This window comes from Bombina bombina, chromosome 2, assembly GCF_027579735.1.
Source record: "Bombina bombina isolate aBomBom1 chromosome 2, aBomBom1.pri, whole genome shotgun sequence".
Taxonomy (NCBI): domain Eukaryota; kingdom Metazoa; phylum Chordata; class Amphibia; order Anura; family Bombinatoridae; genus Bombina; species Bombina bombina.
This window is the reverse complement of record NC_069500.1, coordinates 761,505,694-761,530,587: the sequence shown is the minus strand read 5'-3', so window position 1 is coordinate 761,530,587 and position 24,894 is coordinate 761,505,694. Positions and strand designations below refer to the sequence as shown.

Below are 24,894 nucleotides of genomic sequence, written 5' to 3'. Positions count from 1 at the left end.
AAAGGACCTATCATCCCTGGGAGTGAACAGGGTCTAGGATTATATTCAAATCTATTTGTAGTTCCCAAAAAGGAGGGCACTTTTCATCCCATTCTGGACCTAAAGTGTCTCAATCAATTCCTCAGGGTTCCGTCCTTCAAGATGGAGGCCATCCATTCTATTCTTCCTTTGATCCAAAAGGGTCAGTTCATGACGACCATAGATCTGAAGTATGTGTATCTTCATATTCCTATTCACAGGGATCATTACTAGTATCTAAGGTTTGCCTTCCAGGACAAACATTTCCAGTTTGTTGCCCTTCCTTTTGGCCTTGCTACAGCTCCCAGAATTTTTACAAAGGTTCTGGGGGCTCTTCTGGCAGTAGTGAGGTCCCAGGGTATTGCTGTGGCACCTTATCTAGACGACTTTCTAGTTCAAGCTCCATCTTTTCATCTAGCAAGATCTCATACCGAGATGTTGTTGTCTATTCTACGTTCCCACGGGTGGAAAGTGAGTCTGGGAAAGAGTTCCCTTGTTCCAGATACAAGGGTTTGTTTCTTGGGAACAATCATAGATTCCCTGTCCATGAAGATTTTTCTGACGGACCTCAGAAATCCCAAGCTTCATGTTTCTTGCCTGTCTCTCCAGTCTGCTATTAGTCTTTCTGTGGCTCAATGCATGGAGGTGATTGGACTGATAGTTGCCTCCATGGACATCATTCCTTTTGCTTGGGTTCTATCTGAGACCTCTGCAGCTATGCATGCTCAGTCAATGGAGCGAGGACCACTCAGATCTCTTAGAAAAGATCAATTTGGATTCCCCAACAAGAGTCTCACTTTCATGATGGGTTTTACAGGACCATCTGTCTCGGGGCACATGCTTCCTGAGGCTTTCCTGGGTGATTGTGACCACGGACGCCAGCCTGTTAGGCTGGGGAGCAGTTTGGGGTTTCTTAGAGACACAGGGTCTATGGACTCCAGAGGAGTCGCCTCTTTCAATAAACATCTTGGAGTTGAGAGCAATTTTCTATGCTTTAATAGCTTGGCCTGAACTAGCTTTGGTCCGATTTATCAGTTTTCAGTTGGACAACATCACCTCGGTGGCCTACATCATTCACCAGGGAGGAACTCGGAGTTCCTTGGCAATAAAGGATGTGTCTTACATTCTTCAGTGGGCTGAGTCTCAGGATTGCCATCTCTCTGCCATCCACATACCAGGGGTGGACAACTGGGAGGCGGATTTTCTAAGCAGACAGACTTTTCATCCCAGATAGTGGGCTCTCCACCCAGAGGTTTTTACAATGATAACTCTCAGGTGGGGTGGTTCCGGAGTTGGATCTAATGGCGTCTCGTCAAAACACCAAGTTTCCAAAGTACGGTTCAAGGTCAAGTGATCCTCAATCCATTCTGGTAGATGCTCTAGCGGTTCCTTGGAGCTTCAATCTAGCATACCTGTTTCCTCCGTTTGCATTGCTTCTACGAGTAATTGCTTGCATCAAACAGGAGAGAGCTTCTGTGATTCTAATAGCTCCTGCATGGCCTCGCAGGATCTGGTTTGCGGCGATAAAGTAATCTCTTCCGCCGTGGATGTTACCTTTCAGGAAGGTCCTTCTACTTCAGGGTCCCTTTCTTCATCCAAATCTGGTTTCTCTAAAGCTGACTGCTTAGAGATTGAACGTCTAAGTTTGGTTAGACGTAGCTTCTCTGAGAAAGTCATAAATACTATGCTTTAGGATCGTAAACCGTTACCTGCAGAATTTACCATAGGGTATGGTGTAAATTCCTTCATTGGTGTGATTCAAAAGGCTTTTCTGGGAACAAAGTAAGGGTTCCTCAAATTTTGGCTTTTCTTCTGGAGGGCCTGGAGATAGGTTTGTCAGTCAGTACTTTAAAGGGTCAGATTTCTGCTTTGTCTATTCTTCTGCATAAACGTCTGGCAGTTCTGCCAGATGATCAGTCTTTTGTTAAGGCCTTTGTCATAATCAGGCCTCTGTTTAAAAACAAGGTTAAGACTCCAAGGAGGAGCAACAGATTTAGAGTCTTGCAGCAGGCTCCGTTTGAGCCAATGCATTCTGTTAGTATTAAATTGCTATCTTGGAAGGTTTTGTTTCTTCTTGCTATTTCTTCTGCTCGCAGAGTTTCCAAACTTTCGGCTCTGCAGTGTGATTCCCTTATTTTTCATGCTGATAATGCGGTCCTTCGTACTAAGCTGGGGATTTTCCCTAAGGTAGTGTCAGATTGCAATATTAATCAGGAAATTATTGTCCCTTCTTTTTTGTCCTAATCCTTCTTCCCAGAAGGAACGTCTTTTGCATAACTTGGATGTTGTGCGTGCTCTTAAATTTTACCTTCAAGCAACTAAAGATCTTCGGCAGACTTCTGCCCTGTTTATTGTTTTCTCTGGTAAGTGTAGGGGTCAGAAAGCCACTTCTACCACTATTTCTCTCTGGTTGAGAATTGTTATCCGTTTAGCTTATGAGACAGCTGGACAGCAGCCTCCTAAGAGAATTACGGCTCATTCCACTAGAGCTGTTTCATCTTCATGGGCTTTCAAAAATGAAGCTTCTGTGAAGCAAATCTGTAAGGCGGCCACTTGGTCCTCTATTTATACTTTTTCCAAATTCTACAAATTTGATACTTTTGCCTCTGCTAAGGCTTCTTTTTGGAGAAAACTTCTTCAAGCGGTGGTGCCTTTAGTTTAGGTCTGCCTGTCTTGTTCTCCCTCCCTATTCATTCTGTGTTCTATAGTTTGGGTATTGGTTACCACTTGTAATTAGATTATTTTGTGGACTATCCATGCCATAGGAAAGAAAACAAAATTTATGCTTACCTGAAAAATTTATTTATTTCCAGGCATGGAGAGTCCACGACCCATCCTTATTCAAATTAAGACGGCAGTTTTTTTGTCTAGTCTTCAGGTACCTCTATACCCTTGCGTTATCTTCTTTCTCTTGTTAAGTGTATCCAGTCCTCTGATCATCCATTACTTGTGGGATATTCTCCTTCCCAACAGGAAGTTGCAAGAGGATCACCCACAGCAGAGCTGCTATATAGCTCCTCCCCTCACTGCCATATCCAGTCATTCTCTTGCAACTCTCAACAAAGATGGACGTACTAAGAGGAGAGTGGTGTATTATAGTTAGTTTTTTAACTTCAATCAAAAGTTTGTTATTTTTAAATGGTACCGGAGTGTACTGTTTCATCTCAGGCAGCATTAGAAGAAGAATCTGCCTGTGATTTCTATGATCTTAGCAGAAGTAACTAAGATCCACTGCCGTTCTCACATATTCTGAGGAGTGAGGTAACTTCAGACGGGGAATGGCGTGCAGGTTTTCCTGCAATAAGGTATGTGCAGTTAATATATTTCTAGGGATGGAATTTGCTAGAAAAATGCTGCTGATACCGGATTAATGTAAGTTAAGCCTTAAATGCAGTGATAGCGACTGGTATCAGGCTTATTAACAGAGATACATACTCTTATAAAAGTGTAATATAAAACGTTTGCTGGCATGTTAATCGTTTTTATATATGTTTGGTGACAAAACTTATTGGGGCCTAGTTTTTTTTTCCACATGGCTGGCTTTATTTTTGCCTAGAAACAGTTTCCTGAAGCTTTCCACTGTTGCAATATGAGTGGGAAGGGCCTATTTTAGTGCTTTTCTGTGCAGATAAAAATACTGACAGAGACATTCAGCTTCCCTCTGCATGATACAGGACATCTCTGAAGGGCTCAAAAGGCTTCAAAGTCGTGTTTGAGGAGGGTAACAATCACAGTAGACTGTGGCAGTTGTGACTGTGTTTAAAAAACGTTTTTGTCATTTATTATTCTGTTTTTGTTATTAAGGGGTTAATCATCCATTTGCAAGTGGGTGCAATGCTCTGCTGACTTGTTACATACACTGTAAAAATTTTGTTAGTGTAACTGCCTTTTTTCACTGTTATTTCAAATTTTGTCAAAATTTGTTTCTCTTAAAGGCACAGTAACGTTTTATATATTGCTAATTTTCGTGCCTTTCGAAATTTCAAGGCAGGTGCAGCATCAACTTCCTCTGCTTCAAAACAAGAGGGAACTTTTGCTCAATCCAAGCAGGCCTGGAAACCTAACCAGTCCTGGAACAAGGGCAAGCAGGCCAGAAAGCCTGCTGATGCCTCTAAGACAGCATGAAGGAGCGGCCCCCTATCCGACAACGGATCTAGTAGGGGGCAGACTCTCTCTCTCTCTCTTCACCCAGGCGTGGGCAAGAGATGTTCAGGATCCCTGGGCGTTGGAGATCATATCTCAGGGATATCTTCTGGACTTCAAAGCTTCTCCTCCACAAGGGAGATTTCACCTTTCAAGATTATCTGCAAACCAGATAAAGAAAGAGGCATTCCTAAGCTGCGTACAAGATCTCCTTGTAATGGGAGTGATCCATCCAGTTCCGCGGACGGAACAAGGACAGGGGTTTTATTCAAATCTGTTTGTGGTTCCCAAAAAAGAGGGAACCTTCATACCAATTTTGGATTTAAAGATCCTAAACAAATTCCTCAGAGTTCCGTCATTCAAGATGGAAACTATTCGAACCATTTTACCCATGATCCAAGAGGGATACATGACCACAGTGGACTTAAAGGATGCCTACCTTCACATTCCGATTCACAAGAATCATCATCAGTTCCTGAGTTTTGCCTTTCTAGACAGGCATTACCAATTTGTAGCTCTTCCATTCGGGTTGGCTACAGCCCCAAGAATTTTTCCAAAGGTTCTGGGCTCACTTCTGGCGGTCCTAAGACTGCGAGGCTCCTTACCTGGACGATATCCTGATACAGGCGTCAAGCTTTCAAATTGCAAAATCTCATACAGAGATAGTTCTGGCATTCCTGAGGTCGCATGGGTGGAAAGTGAACGAAGAAAAGAGTTCTCTATCTCCTCTCACGAGGGTTTCCTTCCTAGGGACTCTAATAGATTCTGTAGAAATGAAAATTTACCTGACGGAGTCCAGGTTATCAAAACTTCTAAATGCTTGCCGTGTTCTTCACTCCATTCCGCGCCCCATGGTGGCTCAGTGCATGGAAGTAATCGGCTTAATGGTAGCGGCGATGGACATAGTGCCATTCGCGCGCCTGCATCTCAGACCGCTGCAATTATGCATGCTCAGTCAGTGGAATGGGGATTACACAGATTTGTCCCCTCTACTAAATCTGGATCAGGAAACCAGAGATTCTCTTCTCTGGTGGTTATCTCGGGCCCATCTGTCCAAGGGTATGACCTTTCGCAGACCAGATTGGACAATTGTAACAACAGATGCCAGCCTTCTAGGTTGGGGTGCAGTCTGGAACTCCCTGAAGGCTCAGGGTTCATGGACTCAGGAGGAGAAACTCCTCCCAATAAATATTCTGGAGTTAAGAGCAATATTCAATGCTCTTCTGGCTTGGCCTCAGCTAGCAACACTGAGGTTCATCAGATTTCAGTCGGACAACATCACGACTGTGGCTTACATCAACCATCAAGGGGGAACCAGGAGTTCCCTAGCGATGTCAGAAGTCTCCAAGATAATTCGCTGGGCAGAGACTCACTCTTGCCACCTGTCAGCGATCCATATCCCAGGTGTAGAGAACTGGGAGGCGGATTTTCTAAGTCGTCAGACTTTTCATCCGGGGGAATGGGAACTCCATCCGGAGGTGTTTGCTCAATTGGTTCTCCGTTGGGGCAAACCAGAATTGGATCTCATGGCGTCTCGCCAGAACGCCAAGCTTCCTTGTTACGGATCCATGTCCAGGGACCCAGAAGCGGCACTGATAGATGCTCTAGCAGCGCCTTGGTTCTTCAACCTGGCTTATGTGTTTCCACCGTTTCCTCTGCTCCCTCGTCTGATTGCCAAAATCAAACAGGAAAGAGCATTGGTGATATTGATAGCGCCTGCGTGGCCACGCAGGACCTGGTATGCAGACCTAGTGGACATGTCATCCTTTCCACCATGGACTCTGCCTCTGAGACAAGACCTTCTAATACAAGGTCCTTTCAATCATCCAAATCTACTTTCTCTGAGACTGACTGCATGGAGATTGAACGCTTGATCCTATCAAAGCATGGCTTCTCTGAGTCTGTAATTGATACCTTAATACAGGCACGAAAGCCTGTCACCAGGAAAATTTACCACAAGATATGGCGTAAATATCTTCATTGGTGTGAATCCAAGAATTACTCATGGAGTAGGGTTAGGATTCCTTGGATATTGTCCTTCCTCCAAGAGGGTTTGGACAAAGGATTATCAGCTAGTTCTTTAAAGGGACAGATTTCTGCTCTGTCTATTCTTTTACACAAGTGTCTGGCAGAAGTTCCAGACGTTCAGGCAATTTGTCAGGCTTTAGTTAGAATTAAGCCTGTGTTTAAACCTTTTGCTCCTCCATGGAGCTTAAACTTGGTTCTTAAAGTTCTTCAAGGGGTTCCGTTTGAACCCCTTCATTCTATTGATATCAAACTTCTTTCATGGAAAGTTCTTTTTCTGATGGCTATTTCCTCGGCTCGAAGAGTCTCAGAGTTATCTGCCTTACATTGTGATTCTCCTTATCTGATCTTTCATTCAGATAAAGTTGTTCTGCATACAAAACCTGGGTTTTTACCTAAGGTGGTTTCGAACAAGAATATCAATCAAGAGATTGTTGTTCCATCATTATGTCCTAATCCTTCTTCAAAGAAGGAACGTCTTTTGCATAATCTAGACGTAGTCCGTGCCTTGAAGTTTTACTTACAGGCAACTAAAGATTTTCGCCAAACATCTAACCTGTTTGTTGTTTACTCTGGACAGAGGAGAGGTCAGAAGGCCTCGGCAACCTCTCTTTCTTTTTGACTTCGGAGTATAATCCGTTTAGCCTATGAGACTGCTGGACAGCAGCCTCCTGAAAGGATTACAGCTCATTCTACTAGAGCTGTGGCTTCCACCTGAGCCTTTAAAAATGAGGCCTCTGTTGAACAGATTTGCAAGGCTGCAACTTGGTCTTCCCTTCATACTTTTTCCAAATTTTACAAATTTGATACTTTTGCTTCTTCAGAGGCTGTTTTTGGGAGAAAGGTTCTACAGGCAGTGGTTCCTTCCGTTTAAGTTCCTGCCTTGTCCCTCCCATCATCCGTGTACTTTAGCTTTGGTATTGGTATCCCACAAGTAATGGATGATCCGTGGACTGGATACACTTAACAAGAGAAAACATAATTTATGCTTACCTGATAAATTTATTTCTCTTGTAGTGTATCCAGTCCACGGCCAGCCCTGTCCTTTTCAGGCAGGTCTAAATTTTAATTAAACTACAGTCACCACTGCACCCTATGGTTTCTCCTTTTCTCGGCTTGTTTCGGTCGAATGATTGGATATGGCAGTGAGGGGAGGAGCTATATAGCAGCTCTGCTGTGGGTGATCCTCTTGCAACTTCCTGTTGGGAAGGAGAAAATCCCACACGTAATGGATGATCCGTGGACTGGATACACTACAAGAGAAATAAATTTATCAGGTAAGCATAAATTATGTTTTTTCCGTTTCCCTTCAACCAAATGACTGGGGGTTATGGGTGAGGGAAGTGATACTTAACAGCTCTGCTGGGGTGCTCTTTGCCTCCTCCTGCTGGCCAGGAGTGAATATCCCACTAGTAATTAGAATGCTTCATGGACTCTCCATGACTGGAAATAAATACATTTATCAGGTAAGCATAATAATTTAGAGCAAACTGGGTACTGCCAGACAGCTGCCAGTACCTAAGATTGCGGCCAATAGGTTGAGGGGGAGGCTTAGAGAGCTGTTTGGGGAGGATCAGGGAGGTTGGGGGTTAATGGGGTATCCTACACTTCAGAATTTTTTTTTAATTTTTTTTAAAAGACCTTTATTTTTTTACTGGCAGACTTTCTGCCAGTACTTAAGATGGCTGTGACAATGTTGAGGTGGGGGATGGAAGAAAGCTGTTTGAGAGGGGATGTGTCAGGTGGAAGGCTGATCTCTACACTAAAGCTAAAATTAACTCTACAAGCTACCTAATTAACCCCTTCACTGCTGGGCATAATACAAGTGTGGTGCACAGCGGCATTTAGCGGCCTTCTAAATACCAAAAAACAATGCCATAGCCATATATGTCTGCTATTTCTGAACAAATGGGATCCCAGAGAAGCATTTACAACCATTTGTGCCATAATTGCACACACTGTTTGTAAATAATTTCAGATATATATATATATATATATATATATATATATATATATAAAAAAAAAGTCACAAGGATCCCACGCACCGCAACTGCGTATGAAGAACCCCAAAGCAGGCACATGAAACAGGGATTTGTTAAACTAAAATTGCGAAAAGATTAACACGTTTTTTTTATTTGGCAGTGAAATGGTGGCATGAAATATACCAAAATGGGCCTAGATCAATACTTTGGGTTGTCTACTAAAAATATATATATACATGTAAAGGGTTATTCAGGGATTCCTGAACACACAAATTTTGAAAAAAAAAAAATGGTTTGAAAGTGCTAGTTGTATTTATTTCACTATAACTTGAAAAAAAAGCAAAGAACATGTAAACATTGGGTATTTCTAAACTCAGGACAAAATTTAGAAACTATTTAGCTTGGTTGTTTTTTTGGCAATTGTAGATATGTAACAGATTTTGTGGGTCAAAGTTAGAAAAAGTGTGTGTTTTTTCCATTTTTTCATCATATTTTATAAAAAAAAAATTATAGTAAATGATATGATATTTAATGGCGAGAAACACAGTGCATAATATGTGTTTGTACAGTAAATGAGTAAGAGGGAAATTACAGCAAAACGCAAACACTGCAGAAATGTAATAATAGCCCTGGTCCTTAACGGTAAGAAAACTGAAAAATGGTCTGGTCACTAAGGGGTTAAAGTCTCTTTACAATGGGATGTGAATACTTAGGAAATTTGAGGTAAAATATCTTCATTTTTTACATAGAGATAGATGTTCAGGTGATATTTTCTAGTACATTTTTTTACAGCTCTGCTGCATCACCTTTATGTGCTTCAACATTTGGTTATCATGTACCTTTAAATAAATGTTAAAGTTTTAATATAATTCATGAGTTGTGACTTCTGCTGCAGCTATATGGATAGTTCTTAGATTGGCTTTACCTTGAACTGATGCAAAAGGAAGACATGTGCAAAAATGTGTTCATTAATTTGGCTCTATCATAATTATTATATGCCAAAATAATATGTTTGCTAAGGGTTCTCACTATGGTTACTGTTTTGATTGTTTCACACTACAGTGTATGTCCCGGATGAATGGGAAGTGCCCCGTGAAAAAATCAATCTGCTTCGGGAACTGGGGCAAGGCTCTTTCGGAATGGTATACGAGGGAATTGCCAAAGACATTATAAAAGGAGAGGCTGAGTTGCGTGTGGCTGTAAAAACGGTCAATGAGTCAGCCAGTGTGCGGGAGAGGATAGAGTTCCTTAATGAAGCTTCTGTCATGAAAGGGTTCATCTGTCACCACGTGGTAAGAAAATAAAAACAGCTGTCTAATGAATTGGAAGGGTTAAAAAAGAGGAACAGGCATTATTCAAAACCCCTTAAGGCTTGAATGGATGATACCAGTATACTTATACTAGAGCAGTCATAATTCTGTTAGTTTCTGCTTCCCTTCTAAAATCTGTGAGATTTAAAGGGACATTAAACCCACATTTTCATTTTTACTTTAATGATTCATATAGAGAATACAATTTTTAACAACTTTCTAATTTACGTCTATTATCTAATTTGCTTCATTCTCTTGATAATCTTTCCTGAAAAGCATATCTAGATAGGCTCAGTAGCTTCTGATTGGTGGCTGCACATATTTGCCTTATGTAATTGGCTCACCCCATGTGCATTGCTATTTCTTTAAGAAAGGATATCTAAAGAATGAAGCAAATTAGATAACAAGTAAATTTGAATGTTGATTAAAATTGTATTCTCTGTCTGAATCATGAAAGAAAATGTTTGGGTTTAATGTCCCTTTAAGTATTTGTCTTATCGTAGTATATTCTTTTTATTTTTTGATTTGCTGTAATGACCACTTCTTGAGAAACTTTAAAGGTTTAAATGTACTAAAACCATAATTTTCTGTCTGTTTTACAGGTGCGACTGCTAGGCGTGGTATCTAAAGGCCAGCCCACACTGGTCGTCATGGAGTTAATGGGTCATGGCGATCTTAAGAGTTATCTTCGCTCACTGCGGCCTGATGCAGAGGTGAGCACAGTGTTACTAAAAGACGTGTAGACATAACATTTGGAAGCTGAACTGACTGTTTTATTCTGGATCAGATTAATTGAGAAACTAAGATTTTTACTTAGTGACCTCCTAGTAAGCAAGTTTTCAACTCACTTAGAGGAGTGGTAGAGCATTGCAGTAGTAATTGTTTGTCTTTGGTGGCTTTTCCTTTTCTTATCTGTTCTCAGCCTCACTTTCAAGCATCCGCCATTTTGGGAAGGTAGTATAATTTGTTATTTGTCTAAGGCCATTACTAGGTTGCCAAAATAAAAAGTGGCTTTAGCCCATGGATATATGAAATGGTACCTAAAAAACAAAAAAACTTGATTCCTGTATATGTCTCCTAGTCCTGTTATTTTTCCTCCTTCCCTGCAAGACAATGATTTAAACCCTTTGCGACTTCAATACTCACAGATATGGTATAGATACACATATAATTGATTTGAATTCCTCTTGGGTGCTAGTAATATGCACAGACTACTTATTCTGCCCTTCTAGAAACACAGATAGATATGTGATTTTAGCCCCTGCCAGTAAAATACAGATAAGATACTTTTGATATGAACCTTTTAAGAGATAATAAAGGGTATGAAACCCAAATGATGGTATAGACAGATCATGCAGTTTTAAACAACTTCCTAATTTACTTCTATTATCAGATTTTCTTTGTTCTTTCTGTATCTTTTGCTGAAAAGCAGGGAATGTAAGCTCAGGAGAGAGTGCGTGTCTTCAGCAGTAAATGGCAGCAGTTTTACAAGAATGTTATACATTTGCAAGAGTACTAGATGGCAGCACTATATCCTGCCATATAGTTCTCCATATGCCTACTTAGGTATCTCTTCAACAAAGAATACCATGGGAATTAAGTAAATTTGATAACAGACGTAAAATTGATTTTTTTTTTTTTTTAAATATATTCTCTGTCTGAATCACAAAATAAAGTTTTTGGGTTTCATATCTCTTTAAACCCTAACAAATGCTAGATATACTGATATTCAAAAGCAAAGATTAGTCCGAGAATATTATGCAGCTGTAGTTTTTATATTATATTAATCTGAATATTTAGAAAATAAGTGAAAAGTAATGGGCACCACCATTTTGAAACATCGGTTATTTTATCTCCTCTGCAGTAGCCAGGTAAGGACCATTATAAATGAGCTACTAGATTTACACTGAACTGTTATTCCTGTTTTATAGAATAATCCAGGCCGCCCTGCACCTACCCTGCAAGAGATGATCCAAATGGCAGCAGAGATCTCTGATGGTATGGCATATCTTAACGCTAAAAAGTTTGTACACAGAGACTTGGCTGCCCGTAATTGTATGGTGGCTGAGGATTTTACTGTGAAGATTGGAGGTAAGTTATTTTTGTTTCTCAGCTCCTTTCCAGCCATTGTATCTACAAAGCATTTCCAAGCTGCATTCTTTGTTTCTATGTTTTCAGATTTTGGGATGACCCGAGATATCTATGAGACAGATTATTACCGGAAGGGGGGGAAAGGATTACTCCCTGTGAGGTGGATGTCCCCAGAATCCTTGAAGGATGGAGTATTCACTGCTTTTTCTGATGTATGGTATGTTCAAGTTGTATATCTTCCTGCTGAAAATACAAATTTTTCTCCATAAATGTTTTTTTTTCCTTCTTGTAAAATATAATTTAATTTCTTTTACAAGATATGACGAGTTCACGGATTTCATCCTTACTTATCGGATATTGCCTCCTGGTCAGCAGGAGGAGGCAAAGAGCACCACAGCAGAGCTGTATATATAGCTCCTCCCTTCCCTCCCACTCCAGTCATTCTCTTTGCCTGTGTTAGTGATAGGAAGAGGTAAAGTGAGGTGTTAGTTTAGATTCTTTAATCAACAGTTTTTTATTTTAAATGGTACCAGTGTGTACTATTTTTCCTCAGGGCTAGAGCTTCTGGCTTTTTAGCAATGGACTGGGGAGATTCTCTCTCTGCTAATACCCCCATATTGTTTGCTGCCCTGCTGATAGTCTTAGCAGATATTATCTAAGACTCTATTTGTCCCCACAGACGTGCTGGAGGTGAGGAGCAGAAACATCTTCATTGTGGGGGGACGGCTTCATACTGCATTCAGCATGGAGGTATGTACAGTCATTTATTCTGGGGAGACTGAGGTATCTCAGAACAGACTGGCATTAATTACCTGTACAGGGAAGAGGGTAATCATTTTTGCATTGCAAATTAAATGTGCAGAAGTATTCAATTTTTTTCATGTGGCTAATCAGTAGCCTACTAAGGGGTTAACCTGGGGCTATGTTTTTCTATGGGCTTGACGCTGGGAGATCAATCTGCCTGGAGCAGCATGTTTAGTGCACAGTACTTTGTATGAACGTTGTTAATGTGGCATACTTAGCAAAGTATATCGACATTACTTGTCTAGTGTGTGTTAGGTGAAGGGGCACATGGTGATTGTGTTACTGTTATAGGAGCCGACATTTTTATTTTCCATTTGGCATTGCTCCGGGGACTTTAGTTGCGCCCACGAGGGGCTTGAATTTTGCGCGCGCTGTCGCGCATCTTCTATCCGGATCCTGTCTTGGAGCAGCATGTATCTAGGCTCCGGTGTGGCCTAAGTCGCCTGTGTTAGCATACTTCACAAGCGACTTTAGGAGTGCCATCCACGACTATTCTGTGTTTCGTTTTGGGACAGGTAGGCGCCACAGCAGAGCTGTGGCGAGGTGCAAGGGGCTAATTAGACTTAAATCGTTTATTAGCTTATACATTGTTAGTATAATTTTTTTATACATCTTAAAGTGTTTCCAAATTAAGGCAGCTTATTGCGGAGCATACAGCCGCTTAGACGGTTTTATTTTTTAAAGAGACAGTACACCCGGTTTTAAGTATATTTGGAACGTTAAAGAAACCAACCAATTTTGCTATTGCAAATTTGTTATCATGGCTGAATTTCAGGCTAGTACCTGTAGTATGTGTTTAGATGCCAATGTGGAACCCCCTATTATTTTTTGTCCCTCATGTACTGAGAGGGCTTTACAATGTAAAGAACAAATATTTTTTAATGCAGGTATATCTAAGGATGCTTCTCAGACTGATGAGACTCAGGGTATGCCGCTACTTTCTCCACAAGCAGCACAACCTTTAACGCCCACACAAGCGCCGCCATGTTCTTCAACTGCGTCCAATTCATTCACTTTGCAGGATATGGCTACAGTTATGTCATCCACTCTTACAAAAGTTTTATCTAAGTTGCCAGTGTTACAAGGCAAACGCAACAAGACAGAGACCCATGTGGTCCCTGCGACTTCTGATGCTTTTATGGCTATCTCCGATATACCTTCCCAGGGCTCTGAATTGGAGGGTAGGGAGGCCCTGTCTGAAGGGGAACTGTCTGACTCAGGAAGTGCAGTACCCACGACAGATTCGGACGTCCTGTCCTTCAGGTTTAAACTTGAACACCTCCGTCTTTTACTGCGAGAGGTTTTGGTGACTCTGGACGACTGTGACTCTATTGCGGTTCCACCTGAGAAATTGAGTAAGATGGACAAATACTTAGAGGTCCCTTCTTACTCTGATGTTTTTCCGGTTCCTAAAAGGATTTCGGATATTATTACTAGGGAATGGGAAAGACCGGGTATCCCGTTCTCCCCTTCCCCTATTTTTAAGAAAATGTACCCTATAGCTGACACTGTTCAGGACTCTTGGCAGACAGTCCCTAAGGTGGAGGGAGCTATTTCTATCTTAGCGAAGCGTACAACTATTCCTATCAAAGACAGTTGTGCTTTCAAGGACCCCATGGATAAGAAGTTGGAGGGTCTTCTCAAAAAACTCTATATTCATCAGGGGTTTTTATTGCAACCAGCGGCCTGCATTGTAACAGTCACGACTGCGGCTGCTTTTTGGTTTGACGCTCTAAAAGAGTCTTTTAGAACTGAGACCTCTTTAGAGGAAATACAGGACAGAATTAAGGCCCTTAAGCTGGCTAATTCTTTTATTACGGATGCTTCCTTTCAGATCGCCAAATTAGCGGCTAAGAGTTCAGGATTCTCCATCATAGCCCGAAGAGCTCTATGGTTAAAGTCTTGGTCTGCGGATGTATCCTCTAAATCCAAGCTTTTGGCTATTCCTTTCAAGGGAAAGACCCTATTCTGGCCTGATTTGAAAGAAATAATTTCTGATATTACGGGAGGTAAGGGTCATCTCCTCCCTCAAGACAAAACATCTAAGCAAAGGGGACGACAGAGTTATTTTCGTTCCTTTCGGAATTTCAAAGGAGTCCCCCCTTCCTCTTCCACTAAACAGGAAGGAACTTATCCTCAAGCCAAGTCCACCTGGAGACCAAACCAGGCTTGGAACAAGGGTAAACAACCCAAGAAGCCCGCTGCTGCTCCCAAGACAGCATGAAGGGGCGGCCCCCGACCCGGGACCGGATCTAGTAGGGGGCAGACTTTCTCTCTTTGTCCAGGCTTGGATAAGAGACGTTCAGGATCCCTGGACACTAGAAATCGTGTCTCAAGGGTATCAGTTGGAGTTAAAAAATTCCTTCCCAAGGGGAAGGTTTCTTCTTTAACGATTGTCTGTAGACCAGATAAAAAGAGAGGCGTTCTTACGTTGTGTAAAAGACCTCTCCACTATGGGAGTAATTTGTCCCGTTCCAATACAGGAACAGGGGCAGGGGTTTTACTCAAACCTTTTTGTGGTTCCCAGAAAAGAGGGAACGTTCCGACCCATTTTAGATCTCAAGAGTCTAAACAAGTTTCTCAGAGTTCCATCCTTCAAGATGGAGACTAATCGGACAATTCTTCCATTGATCCAGGAGGGTCAATATATGACTACCGTGGACTTAAAGGATGCATATCTTCATATTCCTATCCACAGAGATCCTCACCAGTTCCTGAGGTTTGCCTTTCTGGACAAACATTTTCAGTTCGTGGCCCTTCCTTTCGGGCTGGCCACGGCACCCAGGATCTTCACGGAGGTTCTAGGGTCTCTGCTGGCAGTTCTCAGGCTGCGGGGCATTGCAGTGGCCCCTTATCTGGACAATATTCTGATCCAGGCGTCGTCTTATCAGCTAACAAAGTCTCATACCGACATTGTTCTTTCCTTTCTAAGGACTCACGGATGGAAGGTGAATCTAGAAAAGAGTTCACTAATTCCACAGACAAGGGTTCCTTTCCTGGGAACTCTTAATAGATTCTATATCCATGAAAATCTTCTTGACGGAAGTCAGAAAGTTAAAGATTCTGAATACATGCCGATCCCTTCAGTCCAATCCTCGGCCATCAGTGGCTCAGTGCATGGAGGTAATTGGATTGATGGTGGCGGCAATGGACATCATTCCGTTTGCTCATTTTCATCTCAGACCTCTGCAACTGAGCATTCTCAGACAGTGGAATGGAGATTATGCAAATTTGTCTCCTCAGATAGATCTGGATCAGGTGACAAGAGACTCTCTTCTTTGGTGGTTGTCGCAGGATCATCGGTCCCTAGGGACGTGCTTCCTCAGTCCCTCATGGGTGATAGTGACAACGGACACCAGTCTTCTAGGATGGGGGGCAGTCTGGAATTCCCTGAAGGCTCAGGGTGTGTGGACTCGGTCGGAGTCTCTACTTCCAATCAATATTCTGGAGTTGAGAGCAATGCGCTTCAGGCTTGGCCTCCGTTGGCTTCGGCCAAATTCATCCGATTTCAGTCGGACAACATCACGACTGTGGCTTACATCAATCATCAGGGAGGAACAAGGAGTTCCTTAGCGATGACAGAAGTATCCAAGATAATTTGGTGGACGGAAGCTCACTCTTGTTATCTGTCAGGAATCTACATCCCAGGAGTGGACAACTGGGAAGCGGATTTTTTGAGCAGACAGACGTTTCATCCAGGGGAATGGGAACTCCATCCGGAGGTCTTTGCCACCCTGATTCTCAGATGGGGCAGACCGGAGCTGGATCTTATGGCATCTCATCAGAATGCCAAGCTCCCGAGATACGGATCCAGGTCCAGGGATCCTCAGGCTGAACTGATAGACGCCTTGGCGGTGCCTTGGTCGTTCACCTTGGTTTATGTGTTTCCACCGTTTGCTCTCCTTCCCCGGGTGATTGCTCGGATCAAACAGGAGAGGGCTTCTGTGATTCTCATTGCTCTTGCGTTGCCTCGCAGGACTTGGAATGCCAATCTGGTGGACATATCCTCTCTGCCGCCGTGGATGCTTCCATTGAGGCAGGACCTTCTCATTCAGGGACCCTTCCATCATCCGAATCTAGTTTCTCTGCAGCTGACTGCTTTGAGATTGAATGCTTGATTTTATCTAAGCGAGGGTTCTCTGATTCGGTCATTGATACCTTGATCCAGACATGTAAGCTTGTTACTAGAAAGATTTACCATAAGATATGGCGCAAATATCTTTATTGGTGCGAATCCAAGGGCTACTCATGGAGTAGGGTTAGGATTCCCAGGATTTTGTCTTTTCTCCAAGACGGATTGGAGAAAGGGTTGTCAGCTACTTCCTTAAGGGGACAGATTTCTGCTTTGTCTATTTTGCTACACAAGCGTCTGGCAGATGTTCCAGATGTTCAATCTTTTTGTCAGGCTCTGACTAGAATCAGGCCTGTGTTTAGACCAATTGCTCCTCCTTGGAGTTTGAATTTAGTTCTTAAGGTTCTTCAAGGGGTTCCGTTTGAACCTATGCATTCCATGGATATTAAGTTATTATCTTGGAAAGTTTTGTTTTTGGTCGCTATTTCTTCTGCTCGCAGAGTTTCTGAGCTTTCAGCATTACAATGTGATTCTCCTTACTTTATTTTTAATTCCGATAAGGTAGTGTTACGTACCAAACCTGTTTTTCTTCCTAAGGTTGTTTCCAACAAAAATATTAATCAGGAAATTATTGTTCCTTCATTGTGTCCTAATCCTTCTTCTAAGAAGAAGCGTCTGTTACATAACTTGGACGTGGTCCCTGCCCTGAAGTTTTACTTGCAGGCGACTAAAGATTTTCATCAATCATCTTCATTATTTGTTGTTTTTTCTGGAAAACGTAGGGGTCAGAAAGCTACGGCTACCTCTCTTTTCTTTTGGCTGAAGAGTATCATCCATTTTTCATATGAGACTGCTGGACGGCAGCCTTCTGAAAGAATTACAGCTCATTCTACTAGGGCTGTTGCTTCCTCATGGGCATTTAAAAATGATGCTTCTGTTGAACAGATTTGCAAGGCTGCAACTTGGTCGTCTCTTCACACTTTTTCCAAATTTTACAAATTTGATACTTTTGCCTCGTCCGAGGCTGTTTTTGGGAGAAAAGTTCTTCAAGCAGTGGTGCCTTCCGTTTAGGTTCCTGTCTTGTCCCTCCCTTTCATCCGTGTCCTATAGCTTTGGTATTGTATCCCATAAGTAAGAATGAAATCTGTGGACTCCTCATATCTTGTAAAAGAAAAGGAAATTTATGCTTACCTGATAAATTTATTTCTTTTACGATATGACGAGTCCACGGCCCACCCTGTCATTTTCTAAGACAGGTCTTTATTTTTGTTAAACTTCAGTCACCTCTGCACCTTGGCTTTTCCTTTCTCTTCCTAACTTCTGTCGAATGACTGGAGTGGGAGGGAAGGGAGGAGCTATATATACAGCTCTGCTGTGGTACTCTTTGCCTCCTCCTGCTGACCAGAATGCGATATCCCATAAATAAGGATGAAATCCGTGGACTCGTCATATCGTAAAAGATATAAACTTAGCAGGTAAGCATAAATTTCCTTTTTCCTTATGTACAAATTAGAGATCAGCAGTACACTGGTTCTGTTGCTAATGGTGTTGCTTGGTCCATGAGATAGACTACATACAAAATGACACAGTCTTAGGAGACCTTAAAGGGACAGTATACACCAATTTTCATATAACTGCATGTAATAGACACTACTATAAAGAAGAATATGCACAGATACCAATATAAAAATCCAGTATAAAATCCAGTAAAAAAAACTTTTAGAAACACACTTAGAAGCTCCCAATTTATCACTGTTGATGATGTTAGGCTGGGACATCCACTGACTAGCTGCAAATAGAATTAAGTTCCAGAATTATAAATTCCAGCTCTCTAGGGGGTGTGGAAAAAGCATAGTTTTTATGGTGAAATGTTGTTTAGTCCTCCCTGCTCTTGGACAAATAGTTACTTGAGAGCAGGGCCTGTCAATCACCCCGAACAAGCATCAGACATTGTGCAGGAGAATATAGTGCACTGATGTTTTGCAGCATTTTGAGAGTTGCAGGATTGTGAGTACAGACAGTCCCTGGGTTACGGACATCCAACTTACGTATAACTCATACTTACAAATGGAGCCGTTTCCTGTTGTGAATTGCATGTTTGAGCCAAAAAATAAATCTGTTAAAGTATAATCAATGTGCCGTATAACCTCCGATCCAAAGTCTCATACAAGGGGTTGTGTATAGAGCAGTTCAGTGTAATATTAATGAGTGTCACTATGGCGCTCTGATAAAGAGCTCTCAAGCCCCACAAGCAAAGTGAATATACTAGCCGGCAATAAACACTTACAGCTACTGCACTGACGTCTTCAGTGCTGCTCGGTCCTGGGGGAAACAAAAGTGTACCTAAACACTCCTTTACATCACCGAGAGTGCCACTCCTCTGTGTCACAGAGGGATCCCCTCCTAAAGTCGCTCAGCGCCTCCGTAAGAAATTACGTCTGTTCACTCGCCGGTCACATGACCTGTACACACCCCTCTTCTCATTAGTCTGTGGATGTGGCTCCCTGAAAGAGCTCCGTGACTCAAAAAAACGGCCAATCTTGAAGAAAGAGTCCGGAGCTGTCCTATTACTGTACAGGTAAAATATTATACTTACTGTAAAAAAAGCACTTAATGGAAGCGTGTACAGTACAGGGTATGTCCAGATCAGCTGACGTGTGGTGATAGCTTGATTCGGAAACATCAGGACTGACTTATGTAACAAGTCAGTCCTGATGTTTCCGAATGGATCGCATGAAGAGTCAATGCAGCCGATGAGAGCATGGAACCACTAGTATTAACAGCTGAACTGAAGGAACAAAAATACTGTACGTACACAGGAAGCTACAGTACAGTACTGTCATAAACATACAGGGCAGTACGTACTGTACATACACTACCTGTACTGTACAGTGTTTTTGTACCCTGCACAATGCTTCCCAAAAACAAATCTGCCTCCCAAACACAAAGTGCTGGTGATACAGCAAAGAAAAAAAAAACATCACCATTTAAAATAAAGTAAAAATAATAAAGGGATCTGAGAGAGGGGAAAATCCATCATCCATTGGCAAATAATTTGGTTACAGTAGTTCAACAATTGCTAAAATTTTAAAAGATAAAGGTAGAATAATGGACCATGTGAAAGGCTACACCCCAATGAATGCTACGATTATTACCAAGCAACGCAGTGGTTTAGTTATTCAGGTTGAAAAGATGCTGACAATTTGGATAGAAGACCAAAATCAGCATAATATACCTATCAGTCTTTCTTTAGTCCAAGAAAAGGCTTGAAGCATTTTTAATGATTTAAAAGCTACAGGTACGCCTCATACAGCAATTGAAGGGGTTTGTAATTAAGAATTATAAAATGTAGAGAGTGGTGTACACAACCGTAAACCACACCCTTAGGGGGCGCCTACCAACAACTGCAAGAAGAAATGGCACACACAAACAATTAATATATAATATAAACAAAAAACATAGCGAGAAATGTCCATACAAACAAATATGTAGAAATTATCCAAAAAGAGGGGCAGCTCTCTGTCAAAGGACGGTCAAATCCTGATATATCGTTATCTGCAGAGAAAGAACAGAGGCGCCACCATGGCCTAGTACCACCAGAGTAAATTTGAGCAAAAGGAGATATATGTATATACTCACAAACAAAAAGCACCCAGCGGTGCTATTGGGGCAGACTGGAACTTCGCAGTGGTCCAGCTCACTGATAGACACCCAGCAGAGATCCAGTCAAATCGCCTTGAAGAAGCCTGTTGTCTGTTGCCTTGAGGTAGAGATTCCTCATACCGGGCCTTCTAATTTAAGGACCTAGCATTGAGTAGTTGGGGAATTTTGAATAAAAGTAGTGATTCATGTTAGCATCAATCTGCAAGCTATTGATATGATGTGCGATCAAGGAAGGAGACATTATTTGTTAGGACGCTTCTTCAAGGCGATTTGACTGGATCTCTGCTGGGTGTCTATCACTGTGAAGTTCCAGTCTGCCCCAATAGCACCGCTGGGTGCTTTTTGTTTGTGAGTATATACATATATCTGCTTTTGCTCAAATTTGCTCTGGTGGTACTAGGCCATGGTGGCGCCTCTGTTCTTTCTCTGTAATTAAGTATTTGTTGCAAGTAGGGGTTGGTTTAATTGCTTTAAAAATAGAGCAAATTTGAATAATATTAAAGTTCAAGGCGAAGCAGCGAGTGCCGATGCAAGTGATTTTAACAAGATATTATTGACGATGGAGACTATTTGCCAGAACAAATCTTTAATGTAGAAAAAAACAGGCTTGTTTTGGAAAAAAATGCCTGAGAGAACATACATTTCGAAAGAAGAAAAAAGTGCACCAGGACATCAGGCATCAAAGGACAGACTGACTTTATTACTTGGGTGTAATGCATTGGGGGATTTAAAGCTCAAGCCTTTGCTAGGGCATCACTCCCTAAATCCAAGCGCACTACGTAATGTCACTAAGGCATTTCTTCCTGCTATTTGGAGGGCAAATTCGAAGGCTTGGGTTACATTGGCACTCTTTGAAGAATGTTTTTTTTAACCATTTTATCCCTGCTGTTGAACGTTATTGCTTAGCCAAAAACTTTCCTTTTAACATTCTCCTTGACAATGCCCCTGGACAGGGGTTAGAGCCACTTGAGGTTTTACTGCTGTCTGTATCCTCATTAGAAAGATTGTTTGGCTAGAGTTTCACCTAAAAAAAAGTGTCTGTTCCGACTTACATACAGATTCAACTTAAGAACAAACCTACAGTGCCTATCTTGTATGTAAGCCGGGGACTGCCTGTACTCCTACTAGTGCCCATCATCCCCATTTTCAACCATTAGGCTGTGGGTAGAGTTGAGTCCCACTGCTGTTACAGACTCCACCAACTTTTATCAAAACTACTAAAGTTTTGCAGAGTGCAGGGACTGTGTAGTGAGATATTTCAGCCTGATGTTTCAAGCTGTTCTGGCTGACCTGCAGTTTCTGCCTCTCTATGTTTCAGGGGAGTCCCTCCTAGTTTAGCCATTGTGCCACCACATATAGCTCCTACCATGAAACCCAAGTAGGCAGCAAAAAAACAAATTTGCGCACCCTCCCCATGCAGTGGCGCTTTAGGTCTAGTCTGCCTCTATTGTAGCACTGGCCCTGGTTACCAGTTGCCTTCTACAGGTAAATACCAAGGCGTGCCATCATCACTAGAACAGGCTCAGAATTATTGGGTTTATTAGTAGCCTGTTGATTCATTGTTTCTTAGTACAGGTACAAATCACCAAATCCAGAATAGCAAAATCCAGAATTATTCAGAAATCCAAACTTGTTAATATTTAAAAAACAAAAAATTAAAATTGACCGTTTTTCCCTGCACGTAAGTCACAATATTCTCTGTCTTTACCGATTACCTTTATAATTACAATACTGTACTAACTTTTTGATAGTACTGTGTATACAGAACATAAAACTGCCTTTAGTTTGCATGTATAAGCTGTATTATAAGTACATATTGCCTAAATTACATTTATTGTTATTTACACTTCCTATCATCTCTCTAAGCTGCTCCATTTTACAGATGCAAATACACAAATATTCTGAAATCCAGACTATTCACAAAACCAAACCTTTTCTGGCCCCAACTAGTTTGCATGAATGGTTTTGTGCCTGTAATGTCTGTGTAGCGGCTCTTCTGGAGAGGGGGGATTTCTTCAAGAGCTAAAACACATCTTTGCATGCATAATTTATAGATTAGAGCTGATCTGTATGGTATTGTATCATCTCTCACTGGGTCCAAATATCAAAAGCTTGCTGGCATGGAGAGAAATCTCACAAAATGTGTTCTGTTTTTTTGAGGGCTCTCTTCCCATACTAACAAGACTTCTTAGATATCCTGCCTCAGCGGAGAGCTTTACATCATCAGACCCTCTCTCTTTCTCTCATATATATCACGTCTCACATTTCCCTCTCTTAAAGGTCCTTTGGAGTTGTGCTGTGGGAGATAACAAGTTTAGCTGAGCAACCCTATCAGGGACTGTCAAATGAGCAAGTCTTAAAGTTTGTCATGGATGGAGGATCACTTGATCAACCAGAAAACTGTCCTGCAAGATTGTAAGTATTTAAAATAAAATATTCAACAAGCTGTCAAGTATACTTTTTGGTATACGAAGAGATAGGAGTTGAATGTAAATGTAACTATTCTAGTTAAGGCTAGGAGCACTAATGAGATGAAACAAACACCAGGTGCTGCAAAAATTATTTATTAAAGGTGCAGCATTTAAAGGTTTGGCTGAATTGGCCGATCAGAGTCCAGAATGCAAAATAAGCTGTGTTGGGAAATAAAGATATTCACATGTCTAGGGGTAACTGCAAAACCAATTAAAGCAAAACAGTTCATAAGACAAAGTCTCAGGCTGTATAAATTGGCCAGTCAAAATCCAGGATGCGAATCAAATAGCAGTAATGGCAAATAAGTATATCCACAAGCCTTCTGCTAAATGCACAAACAATTGAAGTAAACTGTTTATAAGTCAAAGTCCAAGGCAATGCAAGACACAAACAGGCTCAGAGGTCAGAACAAACAAAAGTTTATTACCAGGATACATATATGCAGCTTTCAAGCAAAGCAGATCCCTAGAAGCATGGTAGGAGCTCAGAATATCAGTCGAGGTACATACAAACAGCAAGGACAGCTGAGTCAGGAAAGAAACGCATTGGACCAGTAAGGAAAGCACGTCAGGTTAGTTTAAATAATGAAATAGGAATAAAGTACGCTAGCAGCCATCATGTACAGGGCAAAGAGGAAGTGCTTCAGTGGCCATGATACATTCTGGCAGCAAATTAGATAACAAGGTTACACCAGAGCAAGGTAATTATTACAGTAAATTATATATTTCTAAGACCTGAATATAAAAAAGTAACAATGTTCCCACTTCTCTTATACCGTATTACTTCCATGATGTCCCAGTCTAAACTCTATATTCTTATGGAAATGTAGTAGGATTATTTCTTCTGTTAAGTGTGATCAGTCCACGGGTCATCATTACTTCTGGGATATTACTCCTCCCCAACAGGAAGTTCAAGAGGATTCACCCAGCAGAGCTGCATATAGCTCCTCCCCTCTACGTCACTCCCAGTCATTCTCTTGCACCCAACGACTAGATAGGATGTGTGAGAGGACTATGGTGATTATACTTAGTTTTATATCTTCAATCAAAAGTTTGTTATTTTAAAATAGCACCGGAGTGTGTTATTACCTCTCTGGCAGAGTTTGAAGAAGAATCTACCAGAGTTTTTGCTATGATTTTAGCCGGAGTAGTTAAGATCATATTGCTGTTTCTCGGCCATCTGAGGAGAGGTAAACTTCAGATCAGGGGACAGCGGGCAGATGAATCTGCATAGAGGTATGTAGCAGCTTTTATTTTCTGACAATGGAATTGATGAGAAAATCCTGCCATACCGATATAATGTCATGTATGTATACTTTTACTTCAGTATTCTGGGGAATGGTACTTCACTAGAATTATACTGTAAGAATTACATAAAGCTGTTTACTAACTAGAAATTATGTTTAACGTTTTTGCTGGAATGTAAAATCGTTTTCATTTGCTGAGGTACTGAGTGAATAAATGTTTGGGCACTATTTTTCCACTTGGCAGTTGCTTAATCTTTTTTCTGACAGTTTCTGTTCTCTCTCACTGCTGTGTGTGAGGGGGAGGGGCCGTTTTTTGGCGCTTTTGCTACGCATCAAATATTTCAGTCAGTAGCTCATTGTATTTCCTGCATAATCCGGTTCATCTCTACAGAGCTCAGGGGTCTTCAAAACTTATTTTGAGGGAGGTAATTTCTCTCAGCAGAGCTGTGAGAATTATAGTTGACTGAAATAAAAAACGTTTATTCTGTAATTTGTTTCCTGCTTTCAGAATTTGTTATCTTTGCTAATGGGATTAAACCTTTGCTAAAGTTGTGTTGTTTACACTATAACTGTTTTCAATTTATTAATTTTCAACTGTCATAGATCTTCTGTGCTTCTTAAAGGCACAGTACGTTTTTAATATTATTCTAATTGAATTGTATTCCAAGTTGCAAGTTTATTTGCTAGTGTGTTAAACATGTCTGATTCAGAGGATGATACCTGTGTCATTTGTTGCAATGCCAAAGTGGAGCCCAATAGAAATTTATGTACTAACTGTATTGATGCTACTTTAAATAAAAGTCAATCTGTACAAATTGAACAAATTTCACCAAACAACGAGGGGAGAGTTATGCCGACTAACTCGCCTCACGTGTCAGTACCTGCATCTCCCGATCGGGAGGTGCGTGATATTGTAGCGCCGAGTACATCTGGGCGGCCATTACAAATCACATTACAGGATATGGCTACTGTTATGACTGAAGTTTTGGCTAAATTACCAGAACTAAGAGGTAAGCGTGATCACTCTGGGGTGAGAACAGAGTGCGCTGATAATATTAGGGCCATGTC

At 41.4% G+C, this 24,894-nt stretch overlaps 1 protein-coding gene across 1 annotated transcript in view; it reads left to right on the top strand.

The window, feature by feature from the left end:
* The window catches only part of INSR (insulin receptor), a 327,427-nt gene that overhangs the window by 265,527 nt on the left and 37,006 nt on the right, over positions 1–24,894 (top strand). The window contains exons 16-20 of the mRNA XM_053702881.1: positions 9,231–9,460; positions 10,081–10,191; positions 11,410–11,569; positions 11,657–11,786; positions 22,389–22,523. Of these exons, the coding sequence (XP_053558856.1) occupies positions 9,231–9,460; positions 10,081–10,191; positions 11,410–11,569; positions 11,657–11,786; positions 22,389–22,523 (766 nt within the window). The remainder of the gene's footprint in view (positions 1–9,230; positions 9,461–10,080; positions 10,192–11,409; positions 11,570–11,656; positions 11,787–22,388; positions 22,524–24,894) is intronic.